Source organism: Chelonoidis abingdonii, chromosome 19 (assembly GCF_003597395.2).
Source record: "Chelonoidis abingdonii isolate Lonesome George chromosome 19, CheloAbing_2.0, whole genome shotgun sequence".
NCBI classification, from domain to species: Eukaryota; Metazoa; Chordata; order Testudines; family Testudinidae; genus Chelonoidis; species Chelonoidis abingdonii.
Genome location: NC_133787.1, coordinates 25,721,155 through 25,737,787, shown reverse-complemented (window position 1 = coordinate 25,737,787; position 16,633 = coordinate 25,721,155). Strand labels below are relative to the sequence as shown.

General features: G+C 40.1%; 2 protein-coding genes and 1 long non-coding RNA gene across 3 annotated transcripts in view; 2 read left to right on the top strand and 1 right to left on the bottom strand.

Moving 5' to 3' along the window:
- The window catches only part of LOC142045740 (chemokine-like factor), a 17,574-nt gene extending 12,899 nt beyond the window's left edge, over nucleotides 1–4,675 (top strand). Inside the window, exon 5 of the mRNA XM_075073873.1 lies at nucleotides 1,564–4,675. The gene's annotated coding sequence lies outside the window, so the exon portion shown is untranslated. The remainder of the gene's footprint in view (nucleotides 1–1,563) is intronic.
- The window catches only part of CMTM3 (CKLF like MARVEL transmembrane domain containing 3), a 22,724-nt gene extending 6,091 nt beyond the window's left edge, over nucleotides 1–16,633 (top strand). The window contains exons 2-5 of the mRNA XM_032803769.2: nucleotides 9,391–9,546; nucleotides 12,226–12,321; nucleotides 13,642–13,762; nucleotides 14,685–16,633. Of these exons, the coding sequence (XP_032659660.1) occupies nucleotides 9,391–9,546; nucleotides 12,226–12,321; nucleotides 13,642–13,762; nucleotides 14,685–14,713 (402 nt within the window). The 3' untranslated portion in view covers nucleotides 14,714–16,633. The remainder of the gene's footprint in view (nucleotides 1–9,390; nucleotides 9,547–12,225; nucleotides 12,322–13,641; nucleotides 13,763–14,684) is intronic.
- Nucleotides 7,006–12,219, bottom strand: LOC142047960 (uncharacterized). Its single transcript, XR_012657293.1, has 4 exons — nucleotides 11,609–12,219; nucleotides 10,896–10,987; nucleotides 8,521–8,712; nucleotides 7,006–8,113 (listed from the first exon to the last, which is right to left on the bottom strand). It is a non-coding gene; the product is annotated as an uncharacterized LOC142047960 (long non-coding RNA).

Genomic DNA, 16,633 nt, shown 5'->3' with positions numbered 1-16,633 from the left:
ATAGAGTGCATCTCACGGCTCTTTCAGACACTCAAAATCTAAACTGAAACATTGAAAGAGTGATCAGCACCATAGAAAATGAATGTTAACAACTGACCTTGAGGAAGTTGGATGTGCCTGAGTTGCACAAAGGGGGCCAAAGCTGGTCACAATTGTCAGTTTGCAAATTCATCCAGTGCAGCTCATATCTCAACCACATCTCAGTATAGGAGTGCTGGAACACAGCCTCACTGCACCAATCTGCAGCTGGCATATGGTCAATAAGGTAGAATAGTCCCTTAGCAACTCTTAACTTACATCAAGACTGGGGCCATTTAAGAATCAGGGAGCCATAACTGCCTCCCTCACTTTCCCACCCTCCTTTGCTAGCATTGCTCCGGTCTCAGCACAGGAGAGAATCTGGCCTTTAAGGTGGCTAAAAGGCACCCAGTCTTTAGTCTTGTACAGCATAATAGGCACACGAGTCTGCAGTTGCCAGACATGCTGCTGCGTGTTACAAAGTGAATCACACCACTAGCAGTTTAGAGAGGACCATTGTGAGCTCTGCTCTGCTAGCGAGCTGCATGCTATTCCTATTGAATGAAACAAATGCTCATCATGGCTATTTACATTCATTTTTGAACAAACAGGTTTCATTTCCACTCTTTGGCTGTAATTTCTCTGTCAGAGGCAGCAAAGTGGAACATACATTGAGAGTTCCCAGCTTTGGGGAAATCCATTACTTCTTTAGCAGAAGTTAGGCTAGTGCTGAAGCTAATTACTGCCAGAAGATAATTACTATCCTAAATTTTATTCACATAATGGAGTTCCCCCCCTGCTCTGGCTCTTTCCCTTTTGGTCTTAACTTCTTATTTTGATTCCACCTGGAATAACTGCATAGCCACTAAGAAGCGATAATGAGATACATTAATTCAGATACATGAGTTTTGCCTTCTCCCCTGATCCTGCTCACTCCTACTGCCTCTCCTCTCACACTTCAATCAATCCCTTATTCTTTGTTTAATTATTATAATAATCTTCCCCTTTTAATTGCTCCTTTTCCCCTATTCCTATTTGCTTTCCTTTTTCTCTATCCATTATATTTTCCAGTATTTTAAAATCTTTCCCCTCTTTATCCGCTCAGTTTTTCTGCAAACCATTGTCCCTTCCCTACTGAAGATTTTGGAATCCTTTCTAAGCTCTGTTCCACCCCTCTCTTTACCCCCCCATACACACACCCAAAAAAGACATGCCAGGAAATCATGTAACAGACAGCACTGCTGCTGACCTCCATACCACTGACTCAGGCAAGATTCCTTCTCATCCATTCTGCTCCCCACTCCAAATATTTAAGTCAAACCTTCATGGTTGTCTTGGTCACTGCTTCTCTACTAAAATTAAGTGGTGCATCCCAAATCCTGTATGCCTGATGCACCCCTCTGGGAGCTCTACAGATTTTTGTAGGAACACCAGACAAATACTCTGAATTGTCCCTTCACAAATAGGGTAGATGTTGTGACACAAAAGATGCAGAAAAAGCGATGTTTGTTTTTCTTGTCTCCTGTCTTTCTTCTCTCTTTTCAGTCTTCTTCTCTGAAGTGAGCCCTATAACTGAAACTTCCAGCTGAAAAGGTTGTGTAATCAATGCCTCTTCTGAAGAAGACCCCTACGACTTTCTGTGACTCAGTAAATAGAAGATGACCTCTGCAGCTAAATCTCTGGGGACAGAACTTCATTTCTGTGTCAAATATGGTGGAGAATTAGTAGCCGAGTACCATAAAGTCCACTGTGCGTGTTTGTTTCTCCCATTGCATGACGTGTGTAAACAAGATGAAATAAGGAAAATTAGAGCCACCGATGTTAACCCTCTGACTAAAGATCTTCCTTGACCATACTCAACAAGCAATGTGAATATGCAAGGCTGCTCTTTCCCATGAAGAGGGAAAATAACATGTGTTTGAACATTCAGGCTGGTGGATGGTGGCCAGTGAGACTATGTATCACTGTGCAAAGCTCTAAACTATTGCCTGGCCCTCGGTATGATCCCCGATGAACTGCAGTGGAGAGTGTACTCAGTACAAAGAGGCTAGAAACGTCCTCACTACCTCCAGAGGTCCTTCATTAATAGAAGTATAATCCACTCTAACCATTTTAATTATGTTTTATACCTGTGACTGAATGACATGACTAGGAGGTAGGAATTATTACTGATAACTTAGGAGCCCCAGGTACGTGAGATTAAGAAAGTTTCACATAGACAAAAAATATCTTTCTAAATGCAGTAATAAAAAATAAAATCAGGCTCCTTGAACAGTTAATATTAAATAGTCTCTTCATTAGCCTGTTCCCTTATGGTGGGACCCTTTTTACAACAAGATGTTGTTGTTGTGGTCCTGTCTATGGACTGTTATGCTAGAGTTGTCAGCACACAAGTACTCTCACACAGTGGAAGGGGTGGCAACCTGGCTAAACTCTCAACAGCAATTTTAGGTGCAATATGGGATCTCAGTGCTAATAAGAAGTGATTCCAGAAGTCAATCTTGTATTTTGGGGGTTCTCGTGACTCCTGCTATGAAATTGTTCTACCTTTGCTTGCTATGATTAAGGATAATTTGAAGAACTTTCAGGAGCAGTTGAGCTTTCAGTGGTTGAATGTCTTAGAACAGGGACTTGTGAACTCTTTTCTGGCTAGAACAAACACCCTCTCTCTATTTTTAGCACAGAAATAGAAAGGAAAGATATTTAGAAAAATTGACCAGTTACGACTCCTTGGCCCCTCTCCAAAGCAATGGTTAAAGATGGGACTTCAGAGAAGGGATGAGTATTACATAAGGTGTCTGACTATCAAACATTCAGGTAGAAAAATCATAGGCAGTTCAATATCCTCAGCGGTATTACAACAAAACATACTGGCTGTCAAAATTCTTTTGCAAAATGAGACCAGACCGTGGCCAGGATAAAAGTCAGTCCATAAATTTTATTGTCCTTTTGGATAGGTAAGACAAGCCAAGTAAGAGTGAAGCAGATAGAAAACCCCCATTTTCATTTGCAAATTTAGCATGTAAACATTGTCAGTAAGCAAATAAAAAAAATGGTTAGATTACAATGGTTTCCATTTCCTTTCTGCTTTCTTCTGAACTTGTCTCTGTCTCTTTCTCATTAAAGTCTCCAGCTATGTGCACTGGAAGTTAATATGAGTCTTTCCATTGACTTCAGTGGCCTTTGGATCAGTCCCATATCCATTATAATCACTTCCTTAATATGACAGTAGAGCACAGCGCTGTTGGGGCCTATTTATCATGAAAGAACTAGCATCTCTCCCCAGCTGGGGGAGGCTTTAAAGTTGCTCAAAGAACTATTACATAATCCTATCATTTGTGCCAAGTTTTGCTTCTTACAGCTAATTAAGTGGGTCACTTTAACCCAGATGAATACATTTTCTATAGTCATAAACTATTAGAGAATTACCCTCAGGCATGTTAGCACAAATATAGGACCCTTTTTTCTGCCAAAGCGCACACACTGCTCTCTTTTCCCCTCCGTGAGTTTGGACTGTGGATCATTGTAAGGCTTCTACTATGACGTTATTTGTTAGGACTGTTCTGGTTGGAATCTAAAGGACAAAGCTTTCTGTTAAAAGTTGGAAGCTAAGAGTTTGTTCCTATATTGTAAGCAATTGTACTGGCTGATGGTAAAACTGGTAAAATCATTACCTGCCTTAGTGGAAAGAATTATTTATAGTATCTACTGGGAGTGTGGTGGTGATAGTGCTAATATTATGAAGTATAATAACTTTACAAGGCTGCAGAGTTCATAGAATTCAAATCTCTGTCAGACCCAACATTTACATCACTAAAAAGAGACAAGTAGCATTTCATGTTATATTAGTAATACTGACAAAATATTGCAAGTTATAAAACACTGAATAACTCAGAGTCCACACAGCAGTTACTTTTTTTAAAAGCCTGTTCTTTCCCGCTTTGCTTGACACTTTTGCTGGAGTCCTGAGATTCCGGGAAAACCCCACTGGACGATCTTTTTCTGTTTTGAAGTTCCCACATCAAGAGAATATAATTAGCATCAACAGAAATCTGAAGATAGAATGAGCCTGACATAGGAAAAGTGCATCTATATGGTTATTTCAAAACAAAATTCCTAGTGGTTTTTGCCAGCATAAGGCAGACGTTGGTGATTTCATATATTAATAGAATTTAGAGCTAGGAGGGATCATTAGATAATCTAATTCAACCTCCTGTATATCACAGGCCATTACATTTCACCCGGTTACCCTTGTATTGAGCCCAGTAACTTATGTTTGACTTGGATTTCAATCCAAGAACATACTGCCACTGTGTCACACACACACTAGTTTTGTGCCTGAAGGTTCAGAATCTCTGCTGATATTTGCAAAGATCTCACTGAACACAAGCTCTCTCTCCGTATATTCCTCATTTTATTCCTATGACTTTGTATCCTTGACTTTGTGGATTTTAAAGTACACTCCACTTCACTTGGCTCAAAGTGGGTTGCTATTTGCCTTAATTGTTGCCAAAAGGTTGCTCTTAAGAGAATGCAAAGGCTACTCTATACGGCCAATCCATCTGAGTTAGCTCATGCCTTTGATGGAGAAACTCTGCTCTGCTGGTGGGAATGACAAATGTGCACAATAAAATCTGGTGTGAATATGCTAAATTAATGGAGTCTGGTATAGAAGCTCTCTGTTATTTTCCTCCGTTTTTATGGACCACGCACCTCTGAATTAGGTCTTTTTGCTTTTTCGTCTACGTTCTTTATAGGATCAGAGGGGTAGCCGTGTTAGTCTGGATCTGTAAAAGCAGCAGAGAATCCTGTGGCACCTTATAGACTAACAGATGTTTTGGAGCATGAGCTTTCGTGGGTGAATACCCACTTCGTCAGATGCACGAAGTGGGTATTCACCCACGAAAGCTCATGCTCCAAAACGTCTGTTAGTCTATAAGGTGCCACAGGATTCTCTGCTGTTCTTTATAGGGTAATTCAGTTCTTAAATTGTGCTTAATACTTTTTGATAAACCTAAGCTATGAAGTACAGTTTGGGTCTAACTCTTCCATTATTTAGATTTGGAGGGCCCATGTTTGCTGCACCAATTTATTCTTGTTTTGTTTGTTCTCATGCCCATACCTGCACCTTTCCCCATCCCCTCTGCCCTGCCTTCAGCCAGACAAAGGACAGGAGATTTTAAAGAAGAGCAGTGAGAAACAATACTTCTCAGATTCTCAATATTATGGACCTTCCAACTAACTCCAAACGAAACAGTGGGTCCAAGTTATGTCCAGCAAATGCAAGTGCAGCAGATATGCTTATAACACAAAGTTATGGGACTTTCTATTTCCTAGCCAGAGATCAGTGGCCAGACTTATCTTGGAGGAGAAGGGGGGATGGGGAACAAAATCAGCACTTTTCAATTTGTACTGCTACAGGATATGTCATTTCTCATATTCCTCTGCACCCTCCCATAATCCGCAACACAAAGGCTTCATCCTTCATTATCAAATCTGCACCCCTAATTTGAGTCACAAGAATCATCCACCACCTACGAACAGTATCAGTTTTTTATAACAGGTTCCTAAAATGAAACAAGAACAACGTCATATACATATTTACCTACATCTTCCTAGGAATTTCATACCACCCCTCCCAGTCTACCACCACAATTCTAACGCACCAAGACAAGATATATTCCATCAGAAACTGCTATCTTCCAAGCCCCTGAAACTACTATTCCTTCCATAAAAATCTCAGCACTCACTTGTCTGTACTCATTAAGATCAGAGTAAGGTTGCACATTTGTGACAAAAGAAGCCTATAAGTAAAGGGTGGTGGATGGGAGTGGGAGAGTATCAGAAGTGACATATTCCGGGAGAGAAGGAACCTAACTGGAGATATCCCAGGGATTATTTTAGGGATTGCATAGTTAGTCATTGAATTTTAGCAACCTTAATTCTAAATTAACGTTTGTGTGAAGCCTCCAAATCTTCCTCTACGACGATCTCAGTGCTAGCTGGAGTTAGAATCTCTACTTGTGTCCCCTCGCCCAACTTTGTTCTGTTTTCCTCATTAATCTTTACTATAGCACCCACCTCAGTCTTTCATAGTCACTGCTTAACATGGGCATGTGGAGGGAAGGGGCAGTTACAAGTGGTCACACACCTGGCCAAACAAAAAACAAAAAACAAGCTAGGTCGTTGAGGGGTGTACTTTAAGCACGGTCTTACCTGAGGTATTGTTCCCAGATTATGACAGATCCCTCACTTTATTCAGACCACTTTAAGCACTGATTGTATCTCATTATAAATAACAAACACACTAAAAGCCAACAGCTGAAACAGGGAATGAGATTACTAACCGTGTCTTCTATGGTATTCTGGAGGATGAGCTGAGTCCGTTGGATACATGAGAATCAAATGGAATATTGTACACAGAGCATGAGGTTGAGCCATCACACAACAGAACTGGATACAGGAGTAAGCCATAAGTATTACGCACCAAATCATCCACTTTTCTATAAATCTGAACAAACCCATCTGATATTAAATGCATGGGATGATTTATTGCTCTCAGTTATGATGTTCCCTCTACATCTGGTCACAGATGGAACAATCCAATAAGGCACTTAGAGATCAGTATGAAGGTTTGTTAGTTTAATAAATTAGTAAATAATCTCAACAAGATTAAACTGTTTAGCACTCTCTCAACCTAATGTGCTTTTCAGGTATATGTATTTGAGGGCACTGAATGACCTCTCACAGAAGCACTTAGTGACTTATATGGCAAATGTAACACTCCTTAATTGATATACAACTGGGTGCAGGGAATATGTTGTAGCTGCAGACAGCCAAACCAATAGATCTGAAATTCAATGAGGCAAACGCATTGACCCAGGGCCGGCTCCAGGTTTTAGGCCGTCCCAAGCAAAAAAAAAAAAGAAAAAAAAAAAAGGAGGGGTGCCGCCCCTTGAAAAGCACCGCCCCAAGCACATGGGAATGCTAGTGCCTAGAGCCGGCCCTGCATTGACCCCTCCAATCTAAACACTGTGTTTTCAAGAAGCAGTGCCTCCTTTTCAGAAAGGGCCATCTTAAACAAACATGTACACCCCTCACTTCTTTGACACTAGTGATGGGCTTGAAAACCTCCACATTTAGGAGGGGGAATTTGAACTCATATTCTGACTAGACTTTTGTGGCTTGCCTATCGCTGTAATGATCTAGAAACGTCACTCCCCTTTGTTCGGTTCTACATTTGGCTCTGTAAAGGAAGTCTGGACCCATCTGTATCAGACACCTGCAAATGCAGAAATTCTAAGCATAATTGGATAGAATCATGTTCCAAGGCTGTTCCATAGCATAATCACACTTGTGAAATTAAATGAACATTTCAAGAGTGCATTCCAATTAGATTTCCATTCAAAAAGCAGCCCCTTGTGCCTGTACCTTTTTATGTTTGACTAATAAATAATAAACTGTCATTTAATTAAAACAAGACAGCTGTGGAGTAGTTTTTTCAGGCATAGACCACACTCAAACATAGCACAGACCTGTAACCCAGGACCAGAACCTAGCACGCAGCATTTGTGAACTTTACTGATATTTTATTCACTAGCTGGACAATAGGATAACAATGAAGAAGGAGCACATTTGCTTCATTCTGTTTGAAAAGGAAGCAAGTGAAATACCGGTGATAATACCACCTAGGACTATCTGAGTAGCAAATCTAAAATTTTGCATTTGGGAATGGTTCAGAAGAGGTGTGGCTTGCTGGGCAATTCAGTAGGTAAATTTTGTGGCTTGGCATGCAAATAATATATTTTTTTTAACGACTATGCTAGAGTTTTTTGTTATTAGGGAGATTTTGAAACACACAAGTGAATTTGATCCAGAGAAAAGCCAGCAGTGCTACTAACCTCTAAATGGTGCCATCTTGGAATTCTGGGAGTGGAGCCTGGGCGCGCTGCTGCTATATTGCCTTCCCATCAGTGCAGAAACGTTGTATTGCAGCTTCCCATTGAGTTGCATTAAACAATTGCCAAAAATTGCTTTATACTTGGTTTGATTGTTATGGCAGGTATGTCCTCTTCTTGTGGTTGGCTAGAGCAGGCTGAAAGAGAGAGAATGTTAGTGGAGGAGGAGGGGAGATTGTTTTAATGGTTTTAATTAAGACACATCTTATGGGGGAAAATTAAAGGTGGAGAGGCTGACTGGCTACAGCTAAAGACAGACAGAGCCAGAGGCCCGTAAAGCTGGTCTCCAACCCTTAGACAAGTATGTCAGGCTAGAATTTCTCAAAACAAACAAGGGGGTTGGGCGGGGAGTTATTTCTCAAAATGGGTGATTGAATTCATTTTTCACATGTAAAGGTAAATAAAATTTAATATTTACAAGTATATAATAGATTCCGTCTGTCCTCCATCCTTCCTCCCCTCACTGAAGTAAGAGTGTATAACTCATGGCTTTCATGCTACAGTTTCCCATCTGTAAAACTAAAATGACAGACACTTTACTTACCCTCACAGATGTGTCGTATTAGTGGCAGTCCAGTCCAACACTCTTTATATTTTTGGGGGGGCTGTGATTCAGGTTGTGCTGTATTTTTTTTAGTCACATCTCCATTGTAGAGCTTTCCTTTTTGAGCCGTAATATAGCAATGTGTTTCCTTGCAGCTACAGCGTTGCTGAGAAAGTATCCATTTCTGTTGTTCTGGAGGTTTAAGGCAAAGTAGGCTAAATATCCTTATACAACACACATAATAGGTTCATTTTATCTGAGCCACCACCATCTCCTTCCTGAGAAAAATCTACTGAAGTCTGTTTTTACCAAAGCAAGGCAGTCAGTATTGGAAGAAAAACAAGAACCTTTGACTCACGGGAACCTTTGAACATTAGCAACTGTCAAAGTTTGTTTTTTATCCTCATCAACAGAAGAAATTACATTTTTTTCTTTTAACTTTACTGACAAGACTAGTACCTCTGGGCTATTTGAGCAATGACTTGGATTTCAAATGGGAACTGCATTGCCATGATTGAAATCTTAGAATTTATAAATTCATTATCTGACTGATTCCAACTTGATCACTTAATTATGTTCCCAGAATTGTTTACAAATCAGGGCCAAATGATAGTCTCACTTAGATAAATAGGTGTAAATCTGAAGTGGCTCCCTAGAAGCCAACTTCAAATCCACTGGAATGGACGAAGTTATTTTAAATTTACACAATTCTAAGCAAGAGGAGCATGTAGAAAGTAGCATTTGCCATCAATCGCTGGATTGACTGAAATATGCACAAGAAATCTCTCTTCAAAGCCTCTCAGAACTGCCCTGGACTCTGTCTCTGCTGTACCATGTGAATAATAAGCTATGTTTTCCCTTGTACTCTAGGTGCTGTCATTTATCACCTTTATCTGTTATATTGCATCTTCAGCTGCATCTTTCATGATGGCACCACTCATAGAATTTCTGGTGGCACTGTTTCTTTTCTTTGCATACTCCTCTAAGCTTAATGAGAAGTTTAAAGGAATCTACTGGCCTTTGTCGGTAAGTGCGATGTGAAATTCACACACAATTTCAATTGTACAGTATGAAAGTAGATGATAAAAGGGATAGAGCTGCCTTTTACACTAATTGCTATCAACTTGACCTTTATTATTAATAAATTCTTTTTAGTGTCTTTCATGCCACAGGACCCAAAGTCACGTTACAAACTATAACTTTGTAGCTACCATTTTTTATGGGAGGTAGCACTGTAGTTGGTGCCCAGGCTTAGGGCCTACTGACTCTCCAATTGACTTGCTGTGTAACTTTAAGGTTGTATTCTCAAAAGCACCTAGCCTCAGCCTAACTGAGCTTTGGGCCAGCACTAGGCACTTTTGAAAAATTCAACCCTTAATCTCTGTGCCTTAGTTTCCCCATTTTGTGATGTGAGGGTCAAAATATCACCTTGCTAAAGTACTCTGAGATTCTCAGTTGGAATGTGCTATATAAGTGCAGTCAGAGTAGCAGTTGCCCCGACAACACAGTACTAATGTATTTGCTGTGTGATGGCCGGAGGAGCTATCTGACCCTTCTGGTAGTTGATCCCGAATTTGTATGAAGAAAATCACCTTTAAACTGAAAAGCAGTGTATTCGATCTATAGCAGGGGTAGGCAACCTATGGCACAGGTGCCGAAGGCAGCACGCGAGCTCATTTTCAGTGGCACTCACTCTGTCTAGGTCCTGGCCACCGGTCCGGGGGACTCTGCATTTTAATTTAATTTTAAATGAAGCTTCTTAAACATTTAAAAAACCTTATTTACTTTACATACAACAATAGTTTAGTTATATACTATAGACTTATAGAAAGAGACCTTCTAAAAATGTTAAAATGTATCACTGGCACGTGAAACCTTAAATTAGAATGAATAAATGAAGACTCGGCACACCTCTTCTGAAAGGTTGCCAACCCCTGGTCTATAAGAAGCCTGCAAGGAGTTGCAGGTTATTACTCACACTGACCACTGGATGGCTCTGTTGCTCCTAACATTCACTTCAGGGAACATTTATCTAGCAGGACAATTTATTTTTGCTTAGGGAAAAATCCCAACCTAGTTCAGTTTGGATTCCCTATTAGTGCAACGTAGGAATAGTTGGTCTTAATGAGTTCTGAGTTAAATATTGGTAGAGTCTTTGGTGGATAAAACTAGCAGTAACTTCATCTCAGGGACAGTGTACATGCTTTTAGAGCTTGTGCTCTCAGTTCTAATCTCACGAGCCCTCTCCCCCCCCACCCCCGCTCCTTTTCAAATAAATGCTTTTCCTTTACTGTTTAATAGCACCCTTCACAGAACCATCTAAGAAAAAAATCAATTGCATATTTATTATGTCCATTACGGTCATGTGTACCAACCTCAGAATTCAGATTGCTGACCACCATTTGACCTCAAAGGAATTCAATTTCCTGGAGGATTTGTGTCTCATGACAACATCTGAGTTGCCCATCTGTTCAGAAAAGACAAAAGATGTGAATAGATGTCAAGATATCAATCCCCCCCATCTCACAACGTTTACATGTGTATTAGCAAATCATTGTTTTTACATGACATACTGTTTAGAGATGCCATTTCCACAGCACATTACAAACACTGGTATAAGACATATTCCCTGCCCCAAAGAGCCTACAATGTCAACCAGCTACACAGCACATTTTACCTAGAAGAATGAAAGATTTCATCTCCTCCCATCACTTCCTTGGTAGCTTAGATACCCTACATTTCATAGACTGAACAGAATTCTCTCTCAATCTTTCATCCTTTACTTGTCAGTACACATTTAGTATAAACTACAGCTTAAGCACTAGGCAAACATTTCTGATCAGGTACTGAAGATAATGTTTTTATTTATACAGTGGGAAATATTTAAGTACATTGTTGTGCGCTTGCTGTGCCACTCAGTGTCCTGGCTGATACAATTGTTGCCTGAGGAGAAAATAATCACATTGATTTGGATAGTTTCTTGTAATGTAATTAGATTCTTAGCTGTATAATTTATTCTTATTACCATATAAGAAAATCACTGCATACAAGATAGAACCAGCGGAATGGAGGCACTAGAAATACTTACAAGTAGAATAGGTAATCCAGTGCATGACCCAGCCTGCATGATATGTGCTCTTGTTCTTTGGCCATCTAGTTGGTGTCTCAAGTGGCAGGACTTTCATAATTTCCTCTGGAGGCTATCGGCAGTCTAAATTGATTCCAGTTGGAAAGCTTCTGTTAATCATTTCTAGCTGTCAGACAATCATGTTCCATGCACGATCATTGATGACAAAGCACCAACTTCTGATCTCACGAACACTAGCATAAATCCAAAGTAATGCCTCTGTTCCTAAGTGAACTCAGTGGAAAGAGATCCTTCTCGATCCAATGTAAGGTTTGGATTGATTTCTGTGGACTAGCAGTAGCTTTGGATTTGTAATGTCACTGAGATCAGATTCTAGCTACTGGAGTCAGGATCCCAGGCACATTGAAAAACATTTGTTTTTTAATTTTAATTTCTCTCATATACCAAGAAATAGCAGGTCTACATGCAGATAATAAAATAGTTATAACTATATAATCTTGAAATTCTCATGACAAAGAAATATTTTTTAAAGTTCTCATTTTAAAAGTAATTGTAATAGGACTTTAATGTGTTACAATAATTTGACTATTTAATCAGCACTGCATTGTGTTATACAGGATTTCTTGCGCTGTGTCACTGCCGCCATTATATATTTTGCCATCTCAATCGCTGCAGTCTCAAAATATTCTGATGGAGCATCCAAAGCAGCTGGGGTAAGTACTAAAAGGAGAAGAGCAATTTCCACTTCTGCATCTTGGTGAACTGTACTTCAATACATTTGAGAAACAGCCTCATCTTGATCTCATTGAAATCGGTGGAAGTTTTGCCATTGAATTCATTTAGGTCAGGATTTGGCCCAAAGAGGAAAAGTGGTTTATTGTTTAGAACAAGGAACTGGGAATCAGGGGATCTGTTCCTGATGTTGCCACTCACTCATTATGTGACCTCGCTCACTCTTGCCTCTGTCTCCCCATCTGTAAAATGAAGATAGTAATACCCATTTTTGTAAAAAGCACTGAGATCCTTGGATGAAAAGCCCTATATAGTGACCAAGGGTTGTAATTCTATTTAATAAAACATGATCCATGTTGCAAATATTTTCAGATTTGTGTCTTTGCTGCCTGTTTTTGTACCGAGCAACTGAGACAAAAGCAATGGCATTTTACCCTTTAAATATCATGTCACGAGCACATGGACTGTGAAGTGCTTTTCCTAGGGAGCTCACAGTCAGCATTTTGTGCTCAGAACCAAGACAAGCTCCTTCCATTTGTAACTTGAAGCCAAAAAGATATAAATATTTTATGCAACATAAATAATATAAATCAAATTTGCATAATATTTTAAAAGAGATCTTGGATTCTTTCCTCCTTGTCAGCCAGACACCTTAACCAAATCATTGGAAAGTAAATACAATTTCATAATAAGGGTTTGATTTTCAATCTACCTTTGTCATTCTTTTTATGCATGGGAGGTATCATATATGCTAGATTCTTAGCTACAAAGGCCTCCTTATTTTTTTCAGCCTCTTTATCCTGTTAATCTAAACAGGCATCTCCAGAGACACTGCACCCAGCACAGCTCATTCAGCAGCAGATGACTAGCCTGGCAGAAGGCCTTGCAAAATGGCAAAAACTAGGCCTCTGGAGATGGGAAAGGATCTTGATCTCCCAGATTGGAAACCCCTTTGTATTGAAGAAATTCCTGAGTCGTGCTGGGTCCCATGGGACCCCTTTTGTATCTCCAGGCATAGGGGCATGCCAGGTGCTCAATGGTGCATGTGGCTAGAACATTCTGGCTGTTCTGAACTATGAAATGACCCAGAGGTGACTAGGGGAAGCCTCCTTTTAGATCCTCCTCACAAGTTGTTAGGCAGGCCCTCAAATATGCTCCTAAGCCACCTTTGCCTTACACCACCCCTCCAGTTGCCCCATGTTTCCGCAACAATTTGCCTATTGTTAATTAAGGTTAGCCCATTTTTGTCCTGGATGATTGACATGAACTGCTGATGAAGAGACTATCCTTCTGTTGTATAGGTATTTGGCTTTATAGCCACAATAGTGTTTGCTGTTGATTTCTACATTACCTTTAATGACCTGGTCACGTTTCTCAAACAAGGCGGTTCCGAAAATGCCACTGAAGCACAAAAGTCAGAAGGTAGGTAAATGCCTCTGTTATGTTTTACAAGTGATCAAGCAAAACCTCTAGCTCTTATTTGACAGATATGTGAGAGTTCCCAACATTAACTAGTCTACTCAGACTCTGTTCATGGTGACCCAGAACTTGTGTGTGTTAATTATTCTCTGGTATGAAGCCATTGCAGTCAATAACATAGTAACTAAGGCTTCTTGATTAGAGAAAGTTAAATCTCCACCCTATTTTAAGAAAAAATGCATTCCCCTGTGTTTTGCCTAGTCAAATTTTAAATGTGCCCACTGATGATGCTTCCTCTGGGAGACTATTGCGTAGACTAATAGATCTTACTGCCAGAGAGTTTCTTCCTTGCACCAAAAGGTTCTAATATTTTACATATCACTGACTGTTTTAATAGCTAATACCCATTAGCCTCAAAGATTTTCATGCCATGCTTTCCCATTGGCTTTCTAATTCTTTGCCTTCAACTAGACTCACGTACTGTATTGACAATATGAATAGGAGCCGAGCTGCCTAGGAAGACAAGGGATTACCATAAAAACAAGAAGTGGGTACTCTTGTTGGCAAAATATAAGGCTTATAAAAAAGACAGCACAAATTTCATAGAAGGTCTTTAATCAAACTCACGTCTTTTGTGAAGGCTTCCTTTTCGCAGTGACCTTGCCGATGGTATCTCCACAACTTCTTTCACTTGAACTGTTGTCCTTTGTATTGTGTTTGTCTGAGACTAACTCCTGGGCAGGACTTTGAAGCACCACAATCATTTGCAATGGTATGGAAATAAAAGCTGTAATTAAAGAAATCCTCGTAAGATGCTATTTTCTTTGAAGCAGACACCTAAACCAGAGCAACAAGTCTATTTGAACAAGAGTGGCACTGCAGCTTCACTTTTCTCACTGTGCCCCCCTCCTTTTTTTCCCCCCAGATGAGGCCTCCGATTCGGATTCGGACTGAAGAACAGCGCACCTATGGATTGTGAAGTCAAAAGAGAAGAGATGACCAAGTTCTTTCCTATTTGCTAAATGCACTGCCAGTTGAAATGTTTCCCTTTCTTGTTTTGGTCTCAGTCACCAGTACGTTCTCTCTCTTTTTCCATCACCGTTTACAGAGTCACAAAAAACAGTGACTCAGTGGTGTGGTGGAAAGAATATTTCAGTGTCACAGAACATTTCTTTGGAAACTGGCCATTTTGTAGGTGTGCAATCTTGTACCTAGATATTATCTTTTAATATGTTTTATTTCAAACTTTACAATAGATTTCTGAATCTGAGCTTTCTTACTACTTTTTTCCCCCCAGATTAAGAAGCCAATAGTATTCCTTTAGATAAAGTCTCACTACCTCTACTATCTCAAGCATTTGAAGGCACAGGTTATATTGGATGTGTAGGTTTCAGAAGGCTGCCTGTGTGTGACCATGAAAATGGCAGCTGAACATCTGCAACATGAGCAAATCTGAAAATGCCTCAGGTTAGCTGGTTTAGTGGACATTCAATTTTCTGTCATTTTGTAAGATTTTCTGAGGAGAAATCACCCTCTTTCTAATCTGCTTCTGTGGCGGCACATCATGCTCTTCAAATTTTATTGCAAAAACGAGGCTGAGCATGAGACACGTTGTTTTAACCTTCCCCTCCTACCAGCAGGGCAGAAGCCTGTGTGTGCAGTCTGCACATTTAGCTCTAGTTTCAGCGTGCATGCCCAGATGGGCCTGGCTCAGAGTCATCCACATGACATCTCCCTACCCCATCAAGCCTGTAAGAATTTCCGCACGAGAAACCACTGCACAATTTCTTGCTCTATGCTTTTAACATCAGTCCTCCAGTCAATAGTGTTTACCCCAGGTAGGGAACCACAGGGCTTACAGCTCCTGATAAAGCCAGGCTGCCACAGAGAATGGAGGAAAGAACCCGGAGGCAAAGGCTTCTGCAAATCTCACCTTATCTATGCTTTTGTGGTATAGAAGGGCCATACCACTGTGGAGAGGCAAACCCAGCCTCTTGACAGAAATCTCAGTGCAGCAAGTCACACTTTCCCAGCCCTCTCTGGTTTTTCTGAGAGGCCAGATTTGTCCCTTGGTGTGGATTTTCTAGGAAAAAACTCCTGCATTACAAAGGGTTCTCTTTAGAGGGAGGGTAACATAACCTGTCTGCAGTGGTCACACCTTCTGACAACGTATATACACATCCCAAACAATAACTTAGTTAAAAGAATGGCAAACTCCATATACGGCATTTGATATGCTTGTTTCAAAGAAACTCATATGTTAACAAGCATTTCATATAGTCACAGGACTAGTGGCTTTTCTTCTCTCTCTTTTTTTTTTTTAAACAAAAAAAGACTTCATCATCAAGACACAGCAGATGGTACGAACAGAGTAAATGAAAACAGAGCTAAAAGAATAAAGGCAGTTTTTGCTGGGAATAAACATATCCCACTTATATTTCAGTGACCTGCTAGCAGCTGGCTGTTAGCTGTCCAGAAGCAAGGTACCGATTAGCAGCGTAGAGGTGTTTCAGACAGAATGGTCTGGCTTAATAAGGGGATATCTGAAAGACAACTTTCCCATTCTCCACAATTCCCATTTCCAGACCACCGAAGGAGTAACAACAATGAATGTGAGAAGTAATCAACACTTATCTCAGGAAAGAGCCCTTTGGACTTTTTCCAGTGTGGAATTCTGCATTTCTGTCATGCTTCTCTTTTACTGTAATACGTTTACTGGCATTTACTGTGATGTTAGGGAACCTGTGGTAATTTTTACACTCTCTCTTTTTGTAATTTTAAATTCTTTTTTTATCATACTGCATGTGAAACCCTGGAAACTAGCCCAAGATTAACATTTATAAACTATCCTGGATTATACCATCTTTAACAGAA